Source organism: Mus musculus, chromosome 10 (assembly GCF_000001635.26).
Source record: "Mus musculus strain C57BL/6J chromosome 10, GRCm38.p6 C57BL/6J".
In the NCBI taxonomy this organism is placed as follows: domain Eukaryota; kingdom Metazoa; phylum Chordata; class Mammalia; order Rodentia; family Muridae; genus Mus; species Mus musculus.
Genome location: NC_000076.6, coordinates 29,143,655 through 29,162,234, shown reverse-complemented (window position 1 = coordinate 29,162,234; position 18,580 = coordinate 29,143,655). Strand labels below are relative to the sequence as shown.

The 18,580-nt window shown below is 41.4% G+C and overlaps 1 protein-coding gene across 1 annotated transcript in view; it reads right to left on the bottom strand.

Moving 5' to 3' along the window:
* Soga3 (SOGA family member 3) overlaps positions 1-18,239 on the bottom strand; it is a 55,635-nt gene extending 37,396 nt beyond the window's left edge. Inside the window, exons 1-4 of the mRNA NM_026138.2 lie at positions 17,800-18,239; positions 14,482-15,671; positions 13,826-14,050; positions 11,833-11,991 (exon numbers count right to left, since the gene is read on the bottom strand). Of these exons, the coding sequence (NP_080414.2) occupies positions 11,833-11,991; positions 13,826-14,050; positions 14,482-15,576 (1,479 nt within the window). The 5' untranslated portion in view covers positions 15,577-15,671; positions 17,800-18,239. The remainder of the gene's footprint in view (positions 1-11,832; positions 11,992-13,825; positions 14,051-14,481; positions 15,672-17,799) is intronic.
* Positions 18,240-18,580: the final 341 nt, after the last annotated feature.

Here is an 18,580-nt window from a genome sequence, read left to right as displayed (position 1 = left end):
TATGGTCTCAAAGTCTGAATGAACTGACTTTTTAATTCCTCACTTCATTTTTAAGTTCAGTAATTAAGAAAGCCAAAAATTACACAGATATATGTTACAAGAAACCAAAGAATTAAAAACAGGATTACTACCAATAGAACCCTTATAAAATACAATTATCCAAATTTACACTTAACTGGACCTCTAACAGCTATAAATATCTTTGGAAGAGAATACCTTCCATGTGAGCTTTTCTTAAGTTTAAGTAAATGGACCATGGTCTGAAATTTTTCTTCCATTTGCAAGGAGGTAAAGGATATGCCTTCATACAAACTGTCAATACTTATCAGTGTACTGCAATGCAAATGGGTTGTCTATTTATGCTACAATTTAAGGTTCTTGGCCAATGGGATGATAGGAAGCTTTGTGAAGAAAAATGATAACGGAACTAACGTTATGAGGTGTTTGCCTTTATGATTAACTGTTTGGATCACTGGAAACAACTGAGCCAGGCAGCAAGTGAATGCAGGGTACTTTGAATTTGAATTTTTTATTTTAAGTTCTTCTAAGTGAATTGTGCTGAATATAAATGGCCCTATTAACTGAAATATTTAAGTATGAAGTGGAAAATGTCAGGAGGGAAGCTTAATGACATCTTCAAATGTCATTTACCATCTGTTATAAAGATCAGTTTAAATGACCATAGAATGTAAAAAAAAATGGAATTATATTTTAAAGGTCAGATAAATAAATTTATGTCTATTAAAAACATCGAATGAATAATTGTATATCTCTTAAAATGCAGGCAAGTATAAAAATCACCAAAACAAAAGGATATTTAATTTAGAAAATGCGCCCCAGTATGCAATGACATTGTGTATTACCTGTTCCAAAGCAGCATGGGTTTTAAGTGACCAAGGAACTAAGTGAATTCTGATTTCAACAGATAACAAGATGCTTCTATGGCATCAAGCTCATCTTAGCATCCTCCTCTTTAGCCCCAGGTTTTATATATACATGCATCCATCAGTTTAGTAGAAGTATAGTCTTTAAACATAGAGAACTAAGGTTTTAGCTGTGGATTCAATAACACTACAGAACAACCTAGCACACCTTGTGCTCTAATACATTTGATGAGCAATGCTTTTCTCTGTTCTTCAGCATGCAGAGAGCAGTGGGGCAGGAGAGCAAAGCAGATGAGGCTGCCTTTATCCACCAGCTCCATTCTCATCTTGCTTATATTGCATTAGGCTCCATAGAAACAGTTTTGTTTTGATTCACTGTTCTGATGTTATTTTGTTTGCTTGTTTCTTTTTCTGTTTTATTTATTCAAAAACAAAACATCTCTCTTAACTATAATTTTATAATTTTTGTTATTCATAATTACTTATTGTTCATCAGGTTTGTGTCAGGCTGTGCTCTGGTTGCTATGGAGATAATGAAGATAAACTCAACCAAGTCTGAGGGAATTTATAGTACAAGATATGGAAAATATATGTTAAAATTAAGTATAAGCAGGCTGATTAGTACATGCCTTTCATCCTGACACTTAAGAACTGGAAGGAGGATCAGAAGTTCAAGGGCATCCTCAGCTACATAGTGAGCTTAAAAGCAGCCTAGGGTCTATAAAACATGGTCTCCAAACAACAGAACCAAAAAAACAAAAAAAGAGATAATAACTATGAAATACAAGTTATCATATTACAAACAAAGATGGTCAAATTGTCTATAACCTGACACCAAACCGGGTGTTGAGAAATTTATAAGAAACAAAACAAAACAAAACCAGGTCTGGACCTTGATCTCAGAGAACTCAACCTGGAAATTCTTATGAAAATCTTCTGAAATCATGAACATCAAATAATTTTCTATAATAATTAGCTGTCAAGGTACTTTCCATTAAAAATTGTCAGTCCCAGAATTATTTTATTCCATAAAATAATAATGTAAAAACTTCCAGTTCTTTAGTGCCAGGATGAAAGGCATGTACTAATCAGCCTGCTTATTCTTAATTTTAACGTATATTTTCCATATCTTGTACTACAAATTAATTCCATAAAATAATTAACTTGAGTGGACCGACTATCTCCATGATGACAATATTTGATATCCCTTATAAATATATATTTTATATACCCCATATATAATATATACATATATTATAGATATATAATAGTAGTTCATGTTTGTTTGGAGCTTATGATGTCAGAGTGCTCAATTCATGGATGTTTTGGGAAACATTATGGAAGTGGGAGTGTGTGGCTCAGGAGGGTTTTAGTCCTATGCACACTGAGAGTAGCATGTGAGGAGGAGGCGTCTGGGAACCATGCATCACTTTGAAATATAAATTCCTCCTTGCCTAAGTTTTCCTGCTAGGCTTAAGCTCTAACATTTCCAGATTCTCCTCAAATAGCACTGTCAATCAAGGATGAAGCAGTCAGGCATAAGCCTGTGGGGGATATATCATAATATTGCCCAAAGTCTAAAGGCACCACATATACTATGTAGGTCTCAGTTATAAACTTGGAATTCAATAGATGATGACTGAGATTCTTAGTAGAGGCCATTTTATATGAGGTTTATGTTTGTCATATATACAAACCCAAGCAAAATTAGAAACTTGAAAGTGAGAAACTAGAAAGAATTTCCAGTTTGGTAGAGTTACATAAAAGGCAAGCCCTGAGACACACCTGTGAGGGATTGTCTAGATTAGGTTGGGATGGGAAGACACACCTTAACTATGGTACCTGGGGTCCTGGACTGAATAAAAAGGAAAAAGTTAAGATGAACACAAACAGCCATTACTCTCTTCTTTCTGATTATAGATGTGCTGCGACCTACCAATCTGAACTCCTGCTGCCATCACAGACCTTTGAAAATAAGGACGGTTGAAAATACTCACTTTGGCCCTTATAAAGAAAGAGACGGAGCTGTACAGAGTTCAGGTATGTGTCATAAGAAATGTGGCTCCCCGATTCCAGAGCATACTCACTTTCTAATCAATCACACTCAAGTTAGAAGTCATGAGAAGGTACCTGATTTTATTTTCTGAAAACTTTTATTTTCTAATTTAAGGATCCTGTAGCCTAAAATCAAGCATTGTTTAGAAAGCTCATCTATCCATACTGGCTGAAATCGAGTCTGTGTAAAACAATGAACAGTTCTTAGCACCTAAGTGTTGCCTACATATATGGCCATGGCTAGGAAAGAAGTTCTTTCGACCTTTCTCCTATTTTGATTGCTGCTGAACTCAGAGCCATCTCACAGCATGCATATCCCTTGGGTGAACCTTACTTTCATCTTGTCTGAACTTTTGTTTCTAAACCTTTGACCAACTGTTGACTAACTTTATTGTGATGCTTATAATTCACCTATAAAAAGCAATCTGGATGTAGAAATCAGAGCTGTAAACAACCTTCAACTATAACTATATTAGCTATTGTAATGAGATTTTTCTATAGGCAAAGTGCTGACTTGCCCCTCAGGAGTGGGTCATTCAAAGCACAGCTCAGGGCTCTTAGACTGTATCAAACTAGTCTGAACCAGAAACTCAGGGCTCATAAATACATTGTAATAGCAAATTCAGCAGAACTTCAAACACAGCTATTGCATGATGATGCCCATTATGTTTTTTTCCTCCAAACTCTAGCCTTTTTGATTCTGAACTTGAATTTTTTAAAAAGATTTTTTTCTATCTATCTATCTATCTATCTATCTATCTATCTATCTATCTATCTATCTATCTATTTACTTAATGTGAGTATATGCCTTCAGACATACCAAAAGAGGACACTGGATTCCATAGTTGGACATATGGTTGTGAGTCACAATGTGGTTGCTGAGAATTGAACTCAGAACCTCTGGAAGAGCAGTTGGTGCTCTTAAGCACTGAACCATCTCTCAAGCTCACCCATTATGTTTTTTAACATTCAGGTTGATAAGAATTTTAGATAGAAAGGGGTGGTGCTCCCAAAGAGTGTGCTGAATCAAGTGAAATTCCTTTCCATTCTCCTCCCTTCCCCTTCCTTCCCTTCTCTTCTTCTTTCCTCCCCTCCCCTCCTCTCCCTTCCCCTCCCTTCCCTTTCCCCCTCTTCCCTTCCCCTTGTCCTTTCCTCCCTTCCTATTCCTTTCCTTTCTGTGATGTTTGGATCTTGTGCACAAGGGGTAACTGCTTTGCCACTGAGTTATGTCACTAGTCCATAAACTTTGTGCTTACACAAAGTTTTACTATTTCCCATGTATATGATTAAAATTCCAACCAAAAAAGGAGCTGGAATCTGATCAACTGTGTGTGTATGCTTGGAGATGTAGGGTTAGTGCTGACTGGTATTTTTATGTAAATAGTTATAACTTTTATATATAAATTCTGTAATTTATATATAAGTATAAAATATAACTGAAATATTCAGTATAATCACAAACTACTATATCAATTTCTTAGCTACGAACTATCATTGCTTCTGCTTGACATCTGGGAAAGAATTCACTTGTCCAAGACCAAGTTTAGAAATTTCTTCTGAGTATATACTACTACATATGTGATTTTATTTAAAAGGTCCAGTAAAATTTATAATTCCTCAACAAATATATTTTTGAGAATTTGTTCAAGTGTGGGGCATGACTCAGCAAGTAAAGGCACCTACTGCCAAACTTGATGACAGAAGTTCCATCACATGGACCCACATGGTAGAAAGAATATCAATGTACATGAGTTGTCCTCTGACCTCTGCATGGGTGCTATGATTTGTGCATGTGCATACATGTAAGAGGACAAAACAAACAAAGTGTAATAAAAAAATGCACTGACAACAAAGATTAGCTTTGTGGAAGCCAGACTTCCCAGTGCTTCTCCAGCACAGCCTTTTATGTTGCTCAACAAATTATTGTCTGTGACTAGAAAAAGAACTCATGTGTTTAAAAATAATGGTCATTTCAACATCATTAAGTATGAAAGGTATTTATTTTATGTGTGTGTGTATACGTATGTATATGTGTATATGTATGTATGTGCGTGTATGTGCACCATGTATAGAAGGCCAAGGAGGTCTGAGGGACATTGAACTTCTTGCAACTGGAGTTATAGGTGGTTGTGAGACATTATGTGGGTGCTGAGAACTAAACCCAAGTCCTGTGCAACAGCAGCAGGTGCTCCTAACCAATGAGCCCTTTCAGCAACCCCGCATTTTCCCAATTTTAATAAGCAACCAGGACAAGCAGAAAATAATCACATGTTGATGGATTTCCCATTAAAACTATATCATGCGGCTATCCTGTCAGTGATTTGCTAGTCAGAACTGCATTCTGCACCTTATAACTTAGGTAAATATGACCTACAAAAACCAAGTATAGTTAATAGCAGAACCTAATTTTATATAAGAAAATGCATACAATATTGTAAACATATAAGGCATAAACTTATCTATTAAAATGCCCCATGTGTTAAAATCATCAGATATGTGGCTATGACTGCTAAAATTTATAGTGCTAATTGTTTCTGTGATTCAGGATGAGTATGCATGATAATAGATAGGATATATAAACCAAGCACACAGAAAAGAAAAGTCCCCAGGCTAGATGATGCTCTTGCAGCTAGGCCGTTAAGAGTCTTCTAGAGTCAAAACATGAAGATTTAAAAAAAATTTTTTTTTCTCTAAGCTTCTTATGTAAGACTGAGAGAGAAACAACAAAGATAACAGGTTCTGAAATATAAAGACGCAGCAAACACTGTGCGCCATCAGCTCATTTCGTTTTTTCTTCTTTAAATGACTTCTGTTCAAGTTTCTCTTTTTTTATTAGGTATTTATTTCATTTACATTTCCAATGCTATCCCAAAAGCCCCCCCCTCACTCCCCCCCACACACTCCCAATTCTTGGCCCTGGCGTTCCCCTGTACTGAGGTAGATAAAGTTTGCATGGCCAAGGGGCCTCTCTTTCCACTGATGGCCGACTAGGCCATCTTCTGATACATATGCAGCTAGAGACACGAGCTCCGGGGGGTACTGGGTAGTTCATATTGTTGTTCCACCTATAGGGTTGCAGATCCCTTTAGCTCCTTGGGTACTTTCTCTAGCTCCTCCATTGGGGGCCCTGTGATCCATCCAATAGCTGACTGTGAGCATCCACTTCTGTGTTTGCTAGGCCCCGGCATAGTCTCACAAGAAACTATAATGAACCGTTTTTCAAACTGTGGTCATTAAAAATGACCTAGGAAAACCTCTTTCCTCATGATGAACATGAGAAGCTTTGAAGCACCAAAAATGATGCCACCTCTAATAGCATCAGGAAAATTCCATGAAAGGGAGCAACTGGTTTCACAGGGACAAAAGCTTATTCAACCCAGGGAACATGTACAGAGTCTCCTACAAAACCCTAACTTGATCCTATGTGTGCAAACCTATTGTGACAGAGTTTCTTGTTTGTGTGCAATAACTTTCAGAGAACTCTATATTGTTGTGATCCTTTATGATGCTGAAAGCCAGCCTGTCATTTTCTCTGGGTTATAGAAAGGGCAAAAGCATTTTACTCCAGGAAGAAGACATACTGCTACAAGCAAATCGATGTTTCATAATGGGCATGAGAATGCTATTAAGGTTCGAAGGCAGAATTTTAAGAGGTCCCTCTTGTTTACAGTTGGCAGAATATCAGCTGTTTCAATAGAAGGAACAAATTGCAAGAGCCTAAACCAATTACCCTCATCCTGCTTCTACTCAGTTCTTAATCCCAAGTGCCCACTCCAACCTCTCAGAGGGAGACAGCAAGCAGATGGATGTACGCAAGGGCACAGAACTCTGTGCAGCCACCAGTTTGAGAACAATTGGTCAATACCCTTGAAGCTAGTTAAAGTTCTAGTAAATGGTTCCAAACTCTACCAGATGGTCTAATTGGTCTTAGGAGCACTGTCCATAATTTATACAGATGCACACATGCAGCTAGAATCTTAGGATTTTAGAATACTGCTTTTATTTAATATTTCATGGTTTTACTCTATTACTAGTGTCTTTTCATCTGAATTTGACACAGCTATGTTTTACTCTGTGGGCAGAGTGACACAAAAGGCTACTAGTTCACATGGTTCACTCTCAGTAAGGATTTAAATACCTTCACTTTACAAAGAAGAAAGATGATGGGTAATAGCTCCATTCTACAAGATAATTGTTTATTTTAATTATTGCTTTATTTATTGTTTGTTTGTTTGTTTGTTTTAGGGTGGATTTCATAGCCCACATATAAAACTCAGGAGTCAGTTTTAGGGAGTCGGTCCTCTCCTTTTAAGATGTGGGTTCTGGGACTCAAATTCAGATTGTGTCAGTCTTGGAGGCAAGTGCCTTCATCTCCTAAGACATATTACCAGCCTGGAGCTAATTTTTAGCATTGTTCTCTTAGATGATAAATATGTAATTACTCCAAATGCCTTATTTGAATAAGATATTTCTGACTTTTAAACTATGTTTCTTGCAGGTGCTTTCCTGACTCTCTGAAGTCAGCCTGGTGCAGATGGTTATGCCTGCCTGGTAGGTTTTCATTTTTTCCTTATGATATTTAGCATTCTCTACATTTCCATATGTCATTCCGTAACATTAACTTTTCTTCCCTCACCCCAACACACATTTTCTAATATTATTTTTCTTAGTAAAAAGGTATTTTTAAAAGCTAATGTCCTGGACTGGGGTGATTGTTCAGTGACCAAAGTGTCTGCTGAACAAGCATAAGAACCTGGACTGGATTCTGGACAGTGCTCCTAAGACCAATAGACCAACTGGAGAGATACTCTTTCAAAATTTAAGTTAGAGATCAGGAAGGGGAATATCTGATGACCTCTGACCTCCATGCACACATAAATGCAGGTGAATGTACCTGCATGCACATGAACACAAACATATGGGCCGCACACATAATAAACAAAGAAAGCCAATATCGTGCAGAAAGTCTCTAGGCTTTCACGACTACGTCATTTAATCAGAGTCTGACTTTGAGGTCCCCTTAGTTTTTGGTGAACATGGACTATTTTTCAGGTCCCCACTGTCTGATATGATGCCCACATCTTCCCAATTGAGTACCAGAGCCTTTGAGAAAGCAAGCACCACAGGGAAGTGATTCTTATTTTACAATTCAGGACAGCCCATCTGTCTGGCTAGTGGATGGGTCTATGAGTATTGTACTCTATTTCAGGACAGAGGATGAAAATCAGACAACCCTTATACCATTCTGTTTTGTATCCACCAATGTACGTGATCACATGGGCCATGTGTGTGGAGATTGGAAGTTAGTGTTGGGTGTCTTCCTCTATCAATTTCTACCTCCTTTGGGGGGACATGGCCTTTTCCTCGACCTGGGTCTCCCTATATCATCTAGGTTTACTGGCCATTGAGACTCCAGAATCTGTCTGTCTTTGCCTCCACCCACTAGAGTTACTGATGCATGATAAATGTCATGACCTTCTTGGCTTTACAGAAGTGCTGGGGATCTGAACTCATGTCCTCATGCTTATCAGGTGAATATTTTGTGTACTGTGCCATCTCCTAATTCCTCAATTTGAGCCATTCTTTGTTTTTCTTTTTTTTTTTATTAATCATTTCATTATTTTACATCTCTAATGATATCCCACTTCTGGTTACCCCTCCACCAAACCCCCCGAATCTCACATCTGCCCTCCCGTCTCCCTTTTGCCTGTATGAGAGCACCCCCCCACACACCCAGACTCTCTGGCCCCACCCCTCCAACATCCCCCTACTCTAGAGCATCCAACCTCCACAGGAACAAGGGCCTCCCCTCCCATTGTTGTTGGGCAAGGCTATCCTCTGTTATATATGTATCTGGAGCCATGGATTCCTCCAGGTACACTCCTTGGTTGTTTTTCTAGACTTTGGGAGAACTTGGTAGTCAAGCCAGCCTATGTTGTTCTTCTAATGGGGTTGCAATCCCCATCTGCTACTCCAATCCTTCTGTCAGCTCCCCTACCAGGTTCCGCAAGTTAAGCCATTCTTAAATACAAATTTGAGATTATCCACTTGAGAAATATTTACATGACACCAAATTGCAAGATATTTCTCTTTTTATCTCTGGCAATCAAGTAAGGTTTGATTTTACTTGAATGTTTTTGAGGTTGTAGACAAAAACCAGGAAGTGCTCCCTCCAAACAAACAAACAAACAAACAAAATCACACATAGACAGAAAGAGGCCGCAGGAGAACAACACTGGACTCTCACTTGCCCACACTAAGCAATGTGATCTTCCTTTACCTTCTTTTTCAAATGCATGTTAAAATCTTAATCCCCAATTAGAATATGATCACTAGCTTGGAGAAAATTATTTGGAAATATGTTTTTTTACAAAGATAAAGGATACTTTTACAATTGAAAGTAAAGCTATCCTTTTTACCTTTCTTATTCTTTAGCCCTCCTTCTCTCTTTCCCTTCCTCCCTCTCTCCACGTGGCCATGGCCAGTATCTCTCTTTCTGCCTTCTCCCCTTTCTCCCTGCCTTTCTACAATAGAGCTCCAAAACAATAAAAAAAAGAAGAAGAAAGTAAAGATATTAGTGTAGACTTTAGTCTAATATAACTTTAAATAGGAAGTACTGGGTGTTGAAGAAATATGTTAGACACTAAGGTGATTGATTGCCTTGCAAACCCAAGTACCTGAGTTACATTCTTAGCATCACATGGCAAGCCTGAGTGTGATGGTGCATCTCTCTAAACCTTGCCCTGAGGGGGCAGAGTGATAAGGATCGCTGGAGCTTCCTGGCCAGCCAGCTTAGCCTAGTCCTTGAGTCATAGATGGCAGTGAGAAGGCCTGTCTCAACAAACAAGGTGGACAGACTCTGAGAAATGAGAAATTCCATCTGAGGCTGACTTCTGACTTCCACAAATGTCTATACAATACACACACACACACACACACACACACACACACACACACACACACACACAGAGGAAAGCGTGGGGGAAAGAGAGAAAGAAAGAGAGAGAGAGAGAGAGAGAGAGAGAGAGAGAGAGAAAGAGAGAGAGAGTGAGAGGGAGAGAGAGAGAGAGAGAGAGAGAGAACTCTAGTGAGTGAGGTGGGACTATCAACAAGCTAAGGAGGGAGGGGCTTAGGTCAGATCCTTCCCTCATGGCTCTCAGAAGGCATCAATTCTGCTGAAACCTTTGACCTCCAGAAGAGTGAGAAAGTAAAATATCTGGTATTTTATGAATGCAGTCCTTGAAAATTAAACCTACTTCATCCCCTACTTCCCCAGAAACAATAAAACTTTGAAACTCTTTACCTGTGCATTATTGCGTAAGACAATACATACTTTTACATACACTAATTTCATATTTGACTTTAAAACTTTAGGGGAAAAAGGTATGTGCTGTTATCTAAATGGCAATGCCTTGGAGTGTGTGATAAAATATGTCAGAGGAGGAGACATTTGAAACAATCTTTACAGTTTAGAATAAGTAGAGAAAAATAGAAGTTAGAAGCCTTTCAAGGTCATCCCATTAGTTACTGATGAAAGCATATTACATGATTCTCAATCTCTATACTTTTCTACTGTAACACAGAGGCACTCTGTGCTACAGTATGTAAATTAGTGGTCAAGAAGCATATATCAACAATAGTACTTTCCTTATACTGTCACGTGAAAAAGATGTTTAGATCAAGTGTAGATGGTACACATCTACAATCTCAGACCTTGGGAAGCAGAGACAGAAATACCTCAAGCCTGAGGCCAACCTGATTATGAAGAAAGTTTCAGACCTACACAAAGAGATCCTAGTTCAAAAAAATTATTCAATGAATGAAATATTTTTTTAAAAATGAAAAGGTATTTAAAGTTAAGGTAGTATAAGTGGGCACAAAGAACACAAAGAATAGTTTGCTCCACTAACATAATATTTCAGCGTTCCTACACTTAATAGATTCTTAACCACACTGCTTATATTTTTACTGTGAATGGCAGATATGAGGAGTTCAATATTCAGTGCATTCAAAGACTAAGATTTTCTCTGAAATTCTAAATAGTCCATTTCTGCTTTTGCTGATTTTCACTCACAATTTTCATACATTACACTGCCAATAACTCAAGTAGTATAAAAAATATTTTAGTTCCGTGAATGTGTTTATCATGATTCTAATTACTTATTGATAGATATTTTTTTTGTTTTTGTTTCATCTCTGTTTATTTCTATATCATTATTCTTTCAGAAGATGGAAGGTAAGTAAAGCAGGGACATTCACAGAGCAACATGAAAAAGAGAGTATTAAATCCCTCACCCTAAAAGACAGAACCAAGATGAATCACTTTGAGGTACAATTGTGTAGGTCTCAACTGGAAACAAAGAAACCCTTTCACCAGAACTCTGATGGGGTGGAAGTGGCTGGGATGGAAGAGTTTCAGGATAGTATTCTGTACATTAGACAACTTATGAAACTTTGTTATAGACAAACCCAAATAATGACTGGGATAGACTGAAAGGTCTTTACATCCCTGCCTATTCCAGAATTTTACTGTTCTAGGAACACAGCAATAATCTCACAAAACTATTCCCTTCAACTAACAAAGTCATCCTTATCTTAAGATTAATCCTTATCTTTTTATATCATGTGTGTGTGATATTTAATGTATTTAATTCACACACATTTCAACAACACAAACAGCTTGTAGCTGCTTATTGCACACGGTAAGTTAAATTAAAATTCAGGTTAGAACATTTTCTTTACTATTCACTTGTTAGTATGAAATCTTCTATCTCTTACTCTATTGAGTTACAAGTTGTAATCAGGAAAGAATAACTTTATCAGTGATGTTCATCCTTGAGATTCTGTTCCAAAGAGCAGAACTAACACAGTTAACCATGAAACAGATACTAACCTCCTTCATTTTTTCCAGTTCGTTCTGTAAAGCTTGCTTTGCAATTTCAACTTCGATTAGCTGCTGCCTCAGTTTCTCATTTTCATCTTCTGTTGTTGTCCTTTTTTCTTCCACATTTTCTAATTCATGGTGAAGTCTCACAGATACATCCTTTGCAACCTAAAAATGATATGTTTGCAAAGATAAATTATAATTTATTCATATTGAAGGCATTAAGAGCCAGTATTTCCAGAGTATTTCCTATGTGACCATGTTCCCAATACCGCATCTATAAGTCATTCATCTATAGCAATCACTTAATCCTCACAGCATTCGCATGGGATAGATGCTACTGCTATACCTGCTTTGTAGAGTAGGGAAGTATTAAAGAAGATGTTCAACAGGTATGATTAACAGGTAGTCATATGGCCTGGGTCAACTTTGTCCCTTTACTTCACTACATCAGAGTGACATTTATTTTATTTCATGTTCAGTTGTAGATAGAGTTAAGATATCTGCTTTAGTTTTACAGTGATACCATGAGGTATATGTTGCCACTACAGCCACCACTGAGAAATGGAGAAAGACAGTTTTAACTTCTGGGTAGTTGGGCTTGCTCTTTTCCTCATAATTCTAGCTAGTTCCAAGTACTTAGGTTTAGGAACATTCTAGTTTTTGAGATTCCTTTTTGTTTTACTAGTATGTATTTTTACCCCAAGTTTTAAAATTATCTTGAAAATCATAGGGCTTTGAAGAAATGTTAGAGGCTTAGGAAACAGCCAGTCCTGGTTTATGTTGGATAAAGGGAACTTGGCTATTGCTGGGATTGTTACAAGGCCCAGGTACATGCATAGAACTTATGTAAAAAATGCTTTTGGTTGGGGTTGAACCTAAGTGGTTAAGTACACTGAATGCTTTTCTAGAGGGCTTTGTTCAATTTCCAGACGCTATGGCCTTTTCTGGCTTCCAGAGACACCGGGCACTCATGTGGGGCACAGACATGCATTTGGGCAAAATACCAATACACATTTTGTTTAAAGTGCCATTTGTGCACCTATAAAGTAGCCCCATTTATAATATCTACCTCACAGATTTTTTTACTCCAAATCAGTCAACATTATATGTATTGTTGCTATATTTTCTGATGAGTCATGACGGATTCCAAAGCAAACCAAAAGAATGGAGCAAAGACTTCCATAAGATGTTTGCCAAGAGCTTTCTTTGAAACACATCTAGGGTAATTAACTCTACTTGCATAGCGATGAAATTAATAATAGTTAAAAGTATATTTGGTTGTCAATGGAGATGTGCTGAATGTCCAGTTTGCCTTGTAAATAAAATCTGCCTGTTTTCAAAATGAAGAAAGAGCACCCCACAAAAGAGTCTACTGTAAACTCTGAGCTGTCTGGTACCCTGTTCTCTGGGATACACTCTGAATGGGCAACTTGATTTCAAAACAAGGTGTTTTCTTCTGATCTACTCTCCTCCTTCAAATGGCTTGCTGTGTAGACAGGCTGCTTTTCAGGGGGAGTTACAGAAGGGATGAGTGCTGATGGGAATACACCCTGGAGAAAATCTGAGGAAAAAGACCTTAACTATTTTCTCAGTACTGTTCTTATTCTGGAGGTCAGTGCTCCACCAGTAATCCACTCTTGAATGCCTGATTCCACCTGGCCTTCACAGGAAGTACATCATTGGAAGCTAGATCACAGGAGGCCCTGTAGAGCCTGTACTTTACCATGGCCTTGTTTCAGTGGACGAGGGAGGAACCCTCTTATTACTTCCTGAAGAGTTACTCCCAGGAGATCCTCCTCCTACTAAACTGAATAGATCCTTCTATTCCCAGATGCTGACATTTTGTGGTGAACGAACTCTTGAAAACTATTGCCCTTTGTCGTCCTTCAGTGAAGGCCCTTTCAATGCAAAGAGCCCTCCAAAGTCTCCACCCATAGACCCTAGCCCGCCCTGGCTCTCGCCCTCGCTCTCCCCCACCCACACCACCCCTGCAAGAGACCTTGAGATCCTGCTCCAGGCTGCGCAACAGCTCGCCATCAATTTCCCCAGTCTGCGCGTAGCGGAGCCTTTTGCGCTCGGCTTTGCGGAGGCGGTACTGCAGAATCCGGCAGTTTTTGTTGGCTCGCTCCAACTCATGGCGCATTTCCTGCAGTTGACAGGCATCCTCCTCGAAGAAAGTATCCCTCATCTCGTCCATCTCGGTCCTCAGCTCATCGATCTCGTTCTGAGACGGTGACAGGCTATGGGTCACAACCAGTCTTGCCACTAGCCCCTCAGATATGCACCATGTACATCCCATCCCTATTCCCAATTCCTAGCTTTACTGCCTTCCTCTGCACAAGACAGGAGTGACAGGGAGCTGAAAGCAAACCAGGCCTAGTTTAGGCCTCTCTGCCTGTGAGAAAGTGGGGCAAATCATGATAATTGGGTAAACGAAGGCCTAGATTTGGTTTTAAACACAACGGTATTAATATTAGTTCCGTTTCTAATTAGGAGCAAGCCATGGACCACCCCCGCCCCCATCTTCCTAGTTTTCCTCCTTTCATGTGGTCCTAAAAGGTCAGCAGCCTTCCAAACCTACCAGGACACGCCCTAATCATCGGAGGCCCCGCACTTCCCCTCCCCCATTCGGGTCCCACCCCCTCTCTTTCTCACCTTGAGAGTCTCGTTCTCTTCCCTCAGCTTCTCCATCTCCTCCTGCATATCTTCTTGCTCTTGGAGCTGCTGCGAGTGCGGCTGGGACGAAGGGGGAGCAGCTGCCTGCATGGCCCCGCCGCTACCGTTGCCCTCGGCGCTCTGCTGGGGGCCCTCGGCTGCAGCCGCCATTGGGGAGGAGGAGGGGACTACAAGGGGCTCACAGATGGCTGGAGCGCCGGCGACTGGGGAACTGCGGCTGCCGCCGCCACCGTTTTTAGTGTGCATCTGAGCCGCGGCCGCCGCCGCTGCCGCCCGCTCCTTCTTGAGATGGAACTGGATGAGCTCAGACTGCAGACATCCCTCCTTCCAGTAGCTCCCTCCACCACCGCTGCCGCTCCCTGTGCTGCCGCTACCAGAGTTTCTGCTACCTGGGCCGGGGGTTTTGCTCGTAGCAGCGGTGGGTGGTGAAGGGGAGACTCCCTCCGCAACGCTGCTACCCCTCTGCGTTGCGCGGACGCCTTTCCCTCGCCAACCCCTGGGCGGCGGCGGCTGCGGAGCGCCCCCCTCCCGGTCCCCCGGGCCACCACCGGCTCCTCCTCCTTCCCCGCCCCCTCCTACTCCCCCGAGCGGAGGAGGTTCCCCGACTTTCGAGGGCCCGGATTCTATTTCCCGGGGTGCCTCTTCCGGCTGTCCGGACCTCCTGAAGCTCACAGAGGCCAGGATCGCCGCGGGGGACCCTTCAGCACCAGGCGCGGGCTGGACAGCTCCGGGAACAGCCCCTTTGGGTATGGAGGGCACCGCCTTCTCCGCCCCGCCTCCGAGTCCTCTGGAGCCGGTCCCAGAGGTGCTCCGACCGGTTATCTTGTTACCCTGCTGTTGCTGCTGCTGCAGCTGCTGCTGCCGAACAGAATTGAGCTTAGGGCCGACCCCAAGCGGGGACCGCGTGGCCCCGGCGGTCTGACGAAGAGAATTGTCCCTAGGCCTAGCGGGTGATTGAGCTCGCTGCTGCTTTCTGCTGCAGCCCTCCGGGTGCATGCGAGCCTCCGTGGCTGCGGCGGCCGCAGAAGCTGAGGTTGCGGCTGGGGCAGCGCCCCCGGACGGTGGCTGACTCATGGCAGTCTAGAAAGAACCTACTGGATGCCACTTGGAAGCGTCCATCTCTAGATCATCCTCTTCTCTCCTTTCTGTCACCAACCTTCCTGTGTAAGCTGGGATGGAAATAGAAGAAAAATATACAGTATGTTTACACTGTTGTAGAGCCAAAGGTCAATGTGCTGTACAAGGGAAGCTAGAGAGAATTATCAGACTCGGAAACCAAAGGTTTGATGGAAGCTTTGAGTAGGTGAAAGATTCAGGGCTGTAAGTCCTCACTTTGCCCAAAGTGGCGCTGTCTCCATCTTACTCCACCTCAGTCAAAAGGATCTGAAGGCAGCTAAAACTTGCACTCCCTAGGTAACCTGTACCTGGGATGGGTGAGGCACAGGTTCAGAAAGAAATGAAAGGTGAAGGAAATGGGGGCAGGGGAGATGAAAAGTGGAAAAGGATAGAAAGGTAAAGGAAGTGTTTAGATATTATAGTTGTTAAACAGCTTCCTCCTCTGACTCCAAATCTGTATTTTAAACCTAGTTTAGTGTGTGTGTGTGTGTGTGGGGGGGGTATTAAATTAGTATTCCTAATTGTCAGTTAAAGAAATAAGGCTATAATGTAAGATCCTAGAGAAGATTTTCCCTGGATAAATGACACTTTTCCCACTCATCCCCAGCCCTTAATGTTGTCTTCAGAGAATTTTAGCCAACTTTCTTTAGAATGGAACACACACACACACACACACACACACACACTGTAAAGAATGAATATGAATCAACCCCAAGCTCAAGAAAAAGCTGCTATTAAGAATTAGTTATAAGATTCAGTCATTGACAACCCAAAAGAGATTATTTTAGCAGCTTAAAAATACTTGTTGAAAAATTTGATGAACAGCTTTATCTACAGGCTGCGAAGTTTTTAATGGCGAATTTGTCCTCGCTTCTTCCTGTTCTGCACTTAAGGTGGACTGAGTTGCAAGTACAACATAGAAAACAGTTTTATTCTGAACCATCTCCTTAGATAGTATATAATAGACTGAGTAGAAGTTTTAAAATGCCCACTAGAGAAATAGCAGAGTGGTTAATTACATTGGCTGCTCTTTCAGAGGACACAGGGTCTGCTCCAAGCACTCAGGTGACATCTCTAAGCTCTCTGTAACTTCAGTTTCAGGGAACCTGATACACTCTTCTGTCATCCCTGGGCACCAGACCCATATGTGGTACACAAATATGCATGCAGGCAAAACACCCATATGCATAAAATAAAACCTAAATTTAAAAATGTTAAAATGCTCAGACATTCCTATGGAGCCAAATTCTGAAACAGAACCATGGAACACTATTTAACCAAAAGGCTGTTTGTCTTCCTTTAGGGCGGTAAGATACATTGTGTTAGCTTTCCAGTATAAACATACCATTTTAATCCAGAGGACAGAAAAGACCTGTGGATTTTCCTTGCTAGTGGTTCAGACAGCTAGTTCATTTGGCCCCTTTCCAAGAACCTCATTTACCTTTACTGGTAAAGCAGAGGAAGGTCACACACACACACACACACACACACACACACACACACACGCACACACACGCACGCGCGCACACACACACACACACACACACACACAGAGAGAGAGAGAGAGAGAGAGGGAGAGAGAGAGAGAGAGAGGGAGGGAGAGAGAGAGAGAGAGAGGGAGAGAGAGAGAGAGCTTTTAGGAGACATGGTTTCCCATTATTACTCTTATTGTCTGTTGTAAGTATCTCAATTGAGGATGTAATCATTTGTCCTTTCATAACGGAAAGGCACCCAAAACTCCTCCACCTTCCTTTCTCCCTCTGTAATCTCTTTTCAACTCCCTTTGTAATACAAAAATAAACAATGATTACTTCAGAAGGAAAACCAAAGTTACCCTCTGCTAAAAAGTCTGGCCTACTTTACCGTGGGTCAGACTAAAGTGGGCCACCCAGCTTAATTGTACTGACAATGCAATGTTATATTTAACCAAGTAGAACCACGCGGGAACTCAGAAAGTCACCAGCTGAAGCCTCACCCGCCCAGACTATAACCTCAACGAAAGCTTGGGTTTCATTAATTAGTTCCACAATCTAAGGAACCTAGTGTCTGTCACTTGTTCCCTGACAAAGTAATAAGGTAATGTATCTCACAGTTTCTCCAGTGGCAATATCCATCCAAGCAATGATAGTAAGGACCAAATCAACCCTTTTCATCTCAAATCCTATCTGTCCCAGGACCCACCCCGTTTCTCTTCGTGTCTTTAGAAATCCAGAAGATCTCACTTCTCTGCAGTGGCTTTTGCTTCCAGGAAGCCGGAGACCTCCGACTTTATTTTTCTACCTTTCAGAGAAAGTTCAACTTCCCAGCTTCCGTAGTGTTATAGGCGAATTTCTTCTGGGCGCGCTTGCTTGCACGGGATCCACACCCACTCTGTTTCTCCGAACAAAGGCGACAACCACAAAGACTTAGAGCTCTGGGAGTTGACTCCTAGCCGGCGGTGCTTGGCTGGCTGGGCTGCAAATGCAGCAGGCAATACCCGGGGTGCCAAGCAGTGCCAGACTCTTCCCCAGGAAGTGCAGCGGTATTCATGAGCTGACCTCACCGGACTGGGCTGGAAAGAGGGCGGGATTGAAGGGAAGACAGGAGAGAAGTAACCGGAGTGGTTGCTTAAAGAAGAAAGAGAAGGATGGGGAACCAGGGTAGCGGGTGGGAGGCAGAAAGACAAAAAGGCAAGAGCCACGCCCGAGATGCAGAATTATTCAGCCTGGCTCATCAAATTCCTCTCTCCATTTCCATTTCCTGTATTTGGCAGAAGACTCCAAGACCGCTTAAAATCGGATGCCTTGGCTTCCTGCAAAGCTTTGTCTCAGGTCCGATCAATCTCCATCAATTATTTACTTGAGCTCTTTTCCTTGGGAAGCCGGTTGGAGCATCCTGCACCCTCAGCCTGACCCAGCGGAGTCTCTAGACGCAGCTCTTAGAGGCGCTGGCGCGCGCTTCCGGTACTTCTCTTTGTTCACTC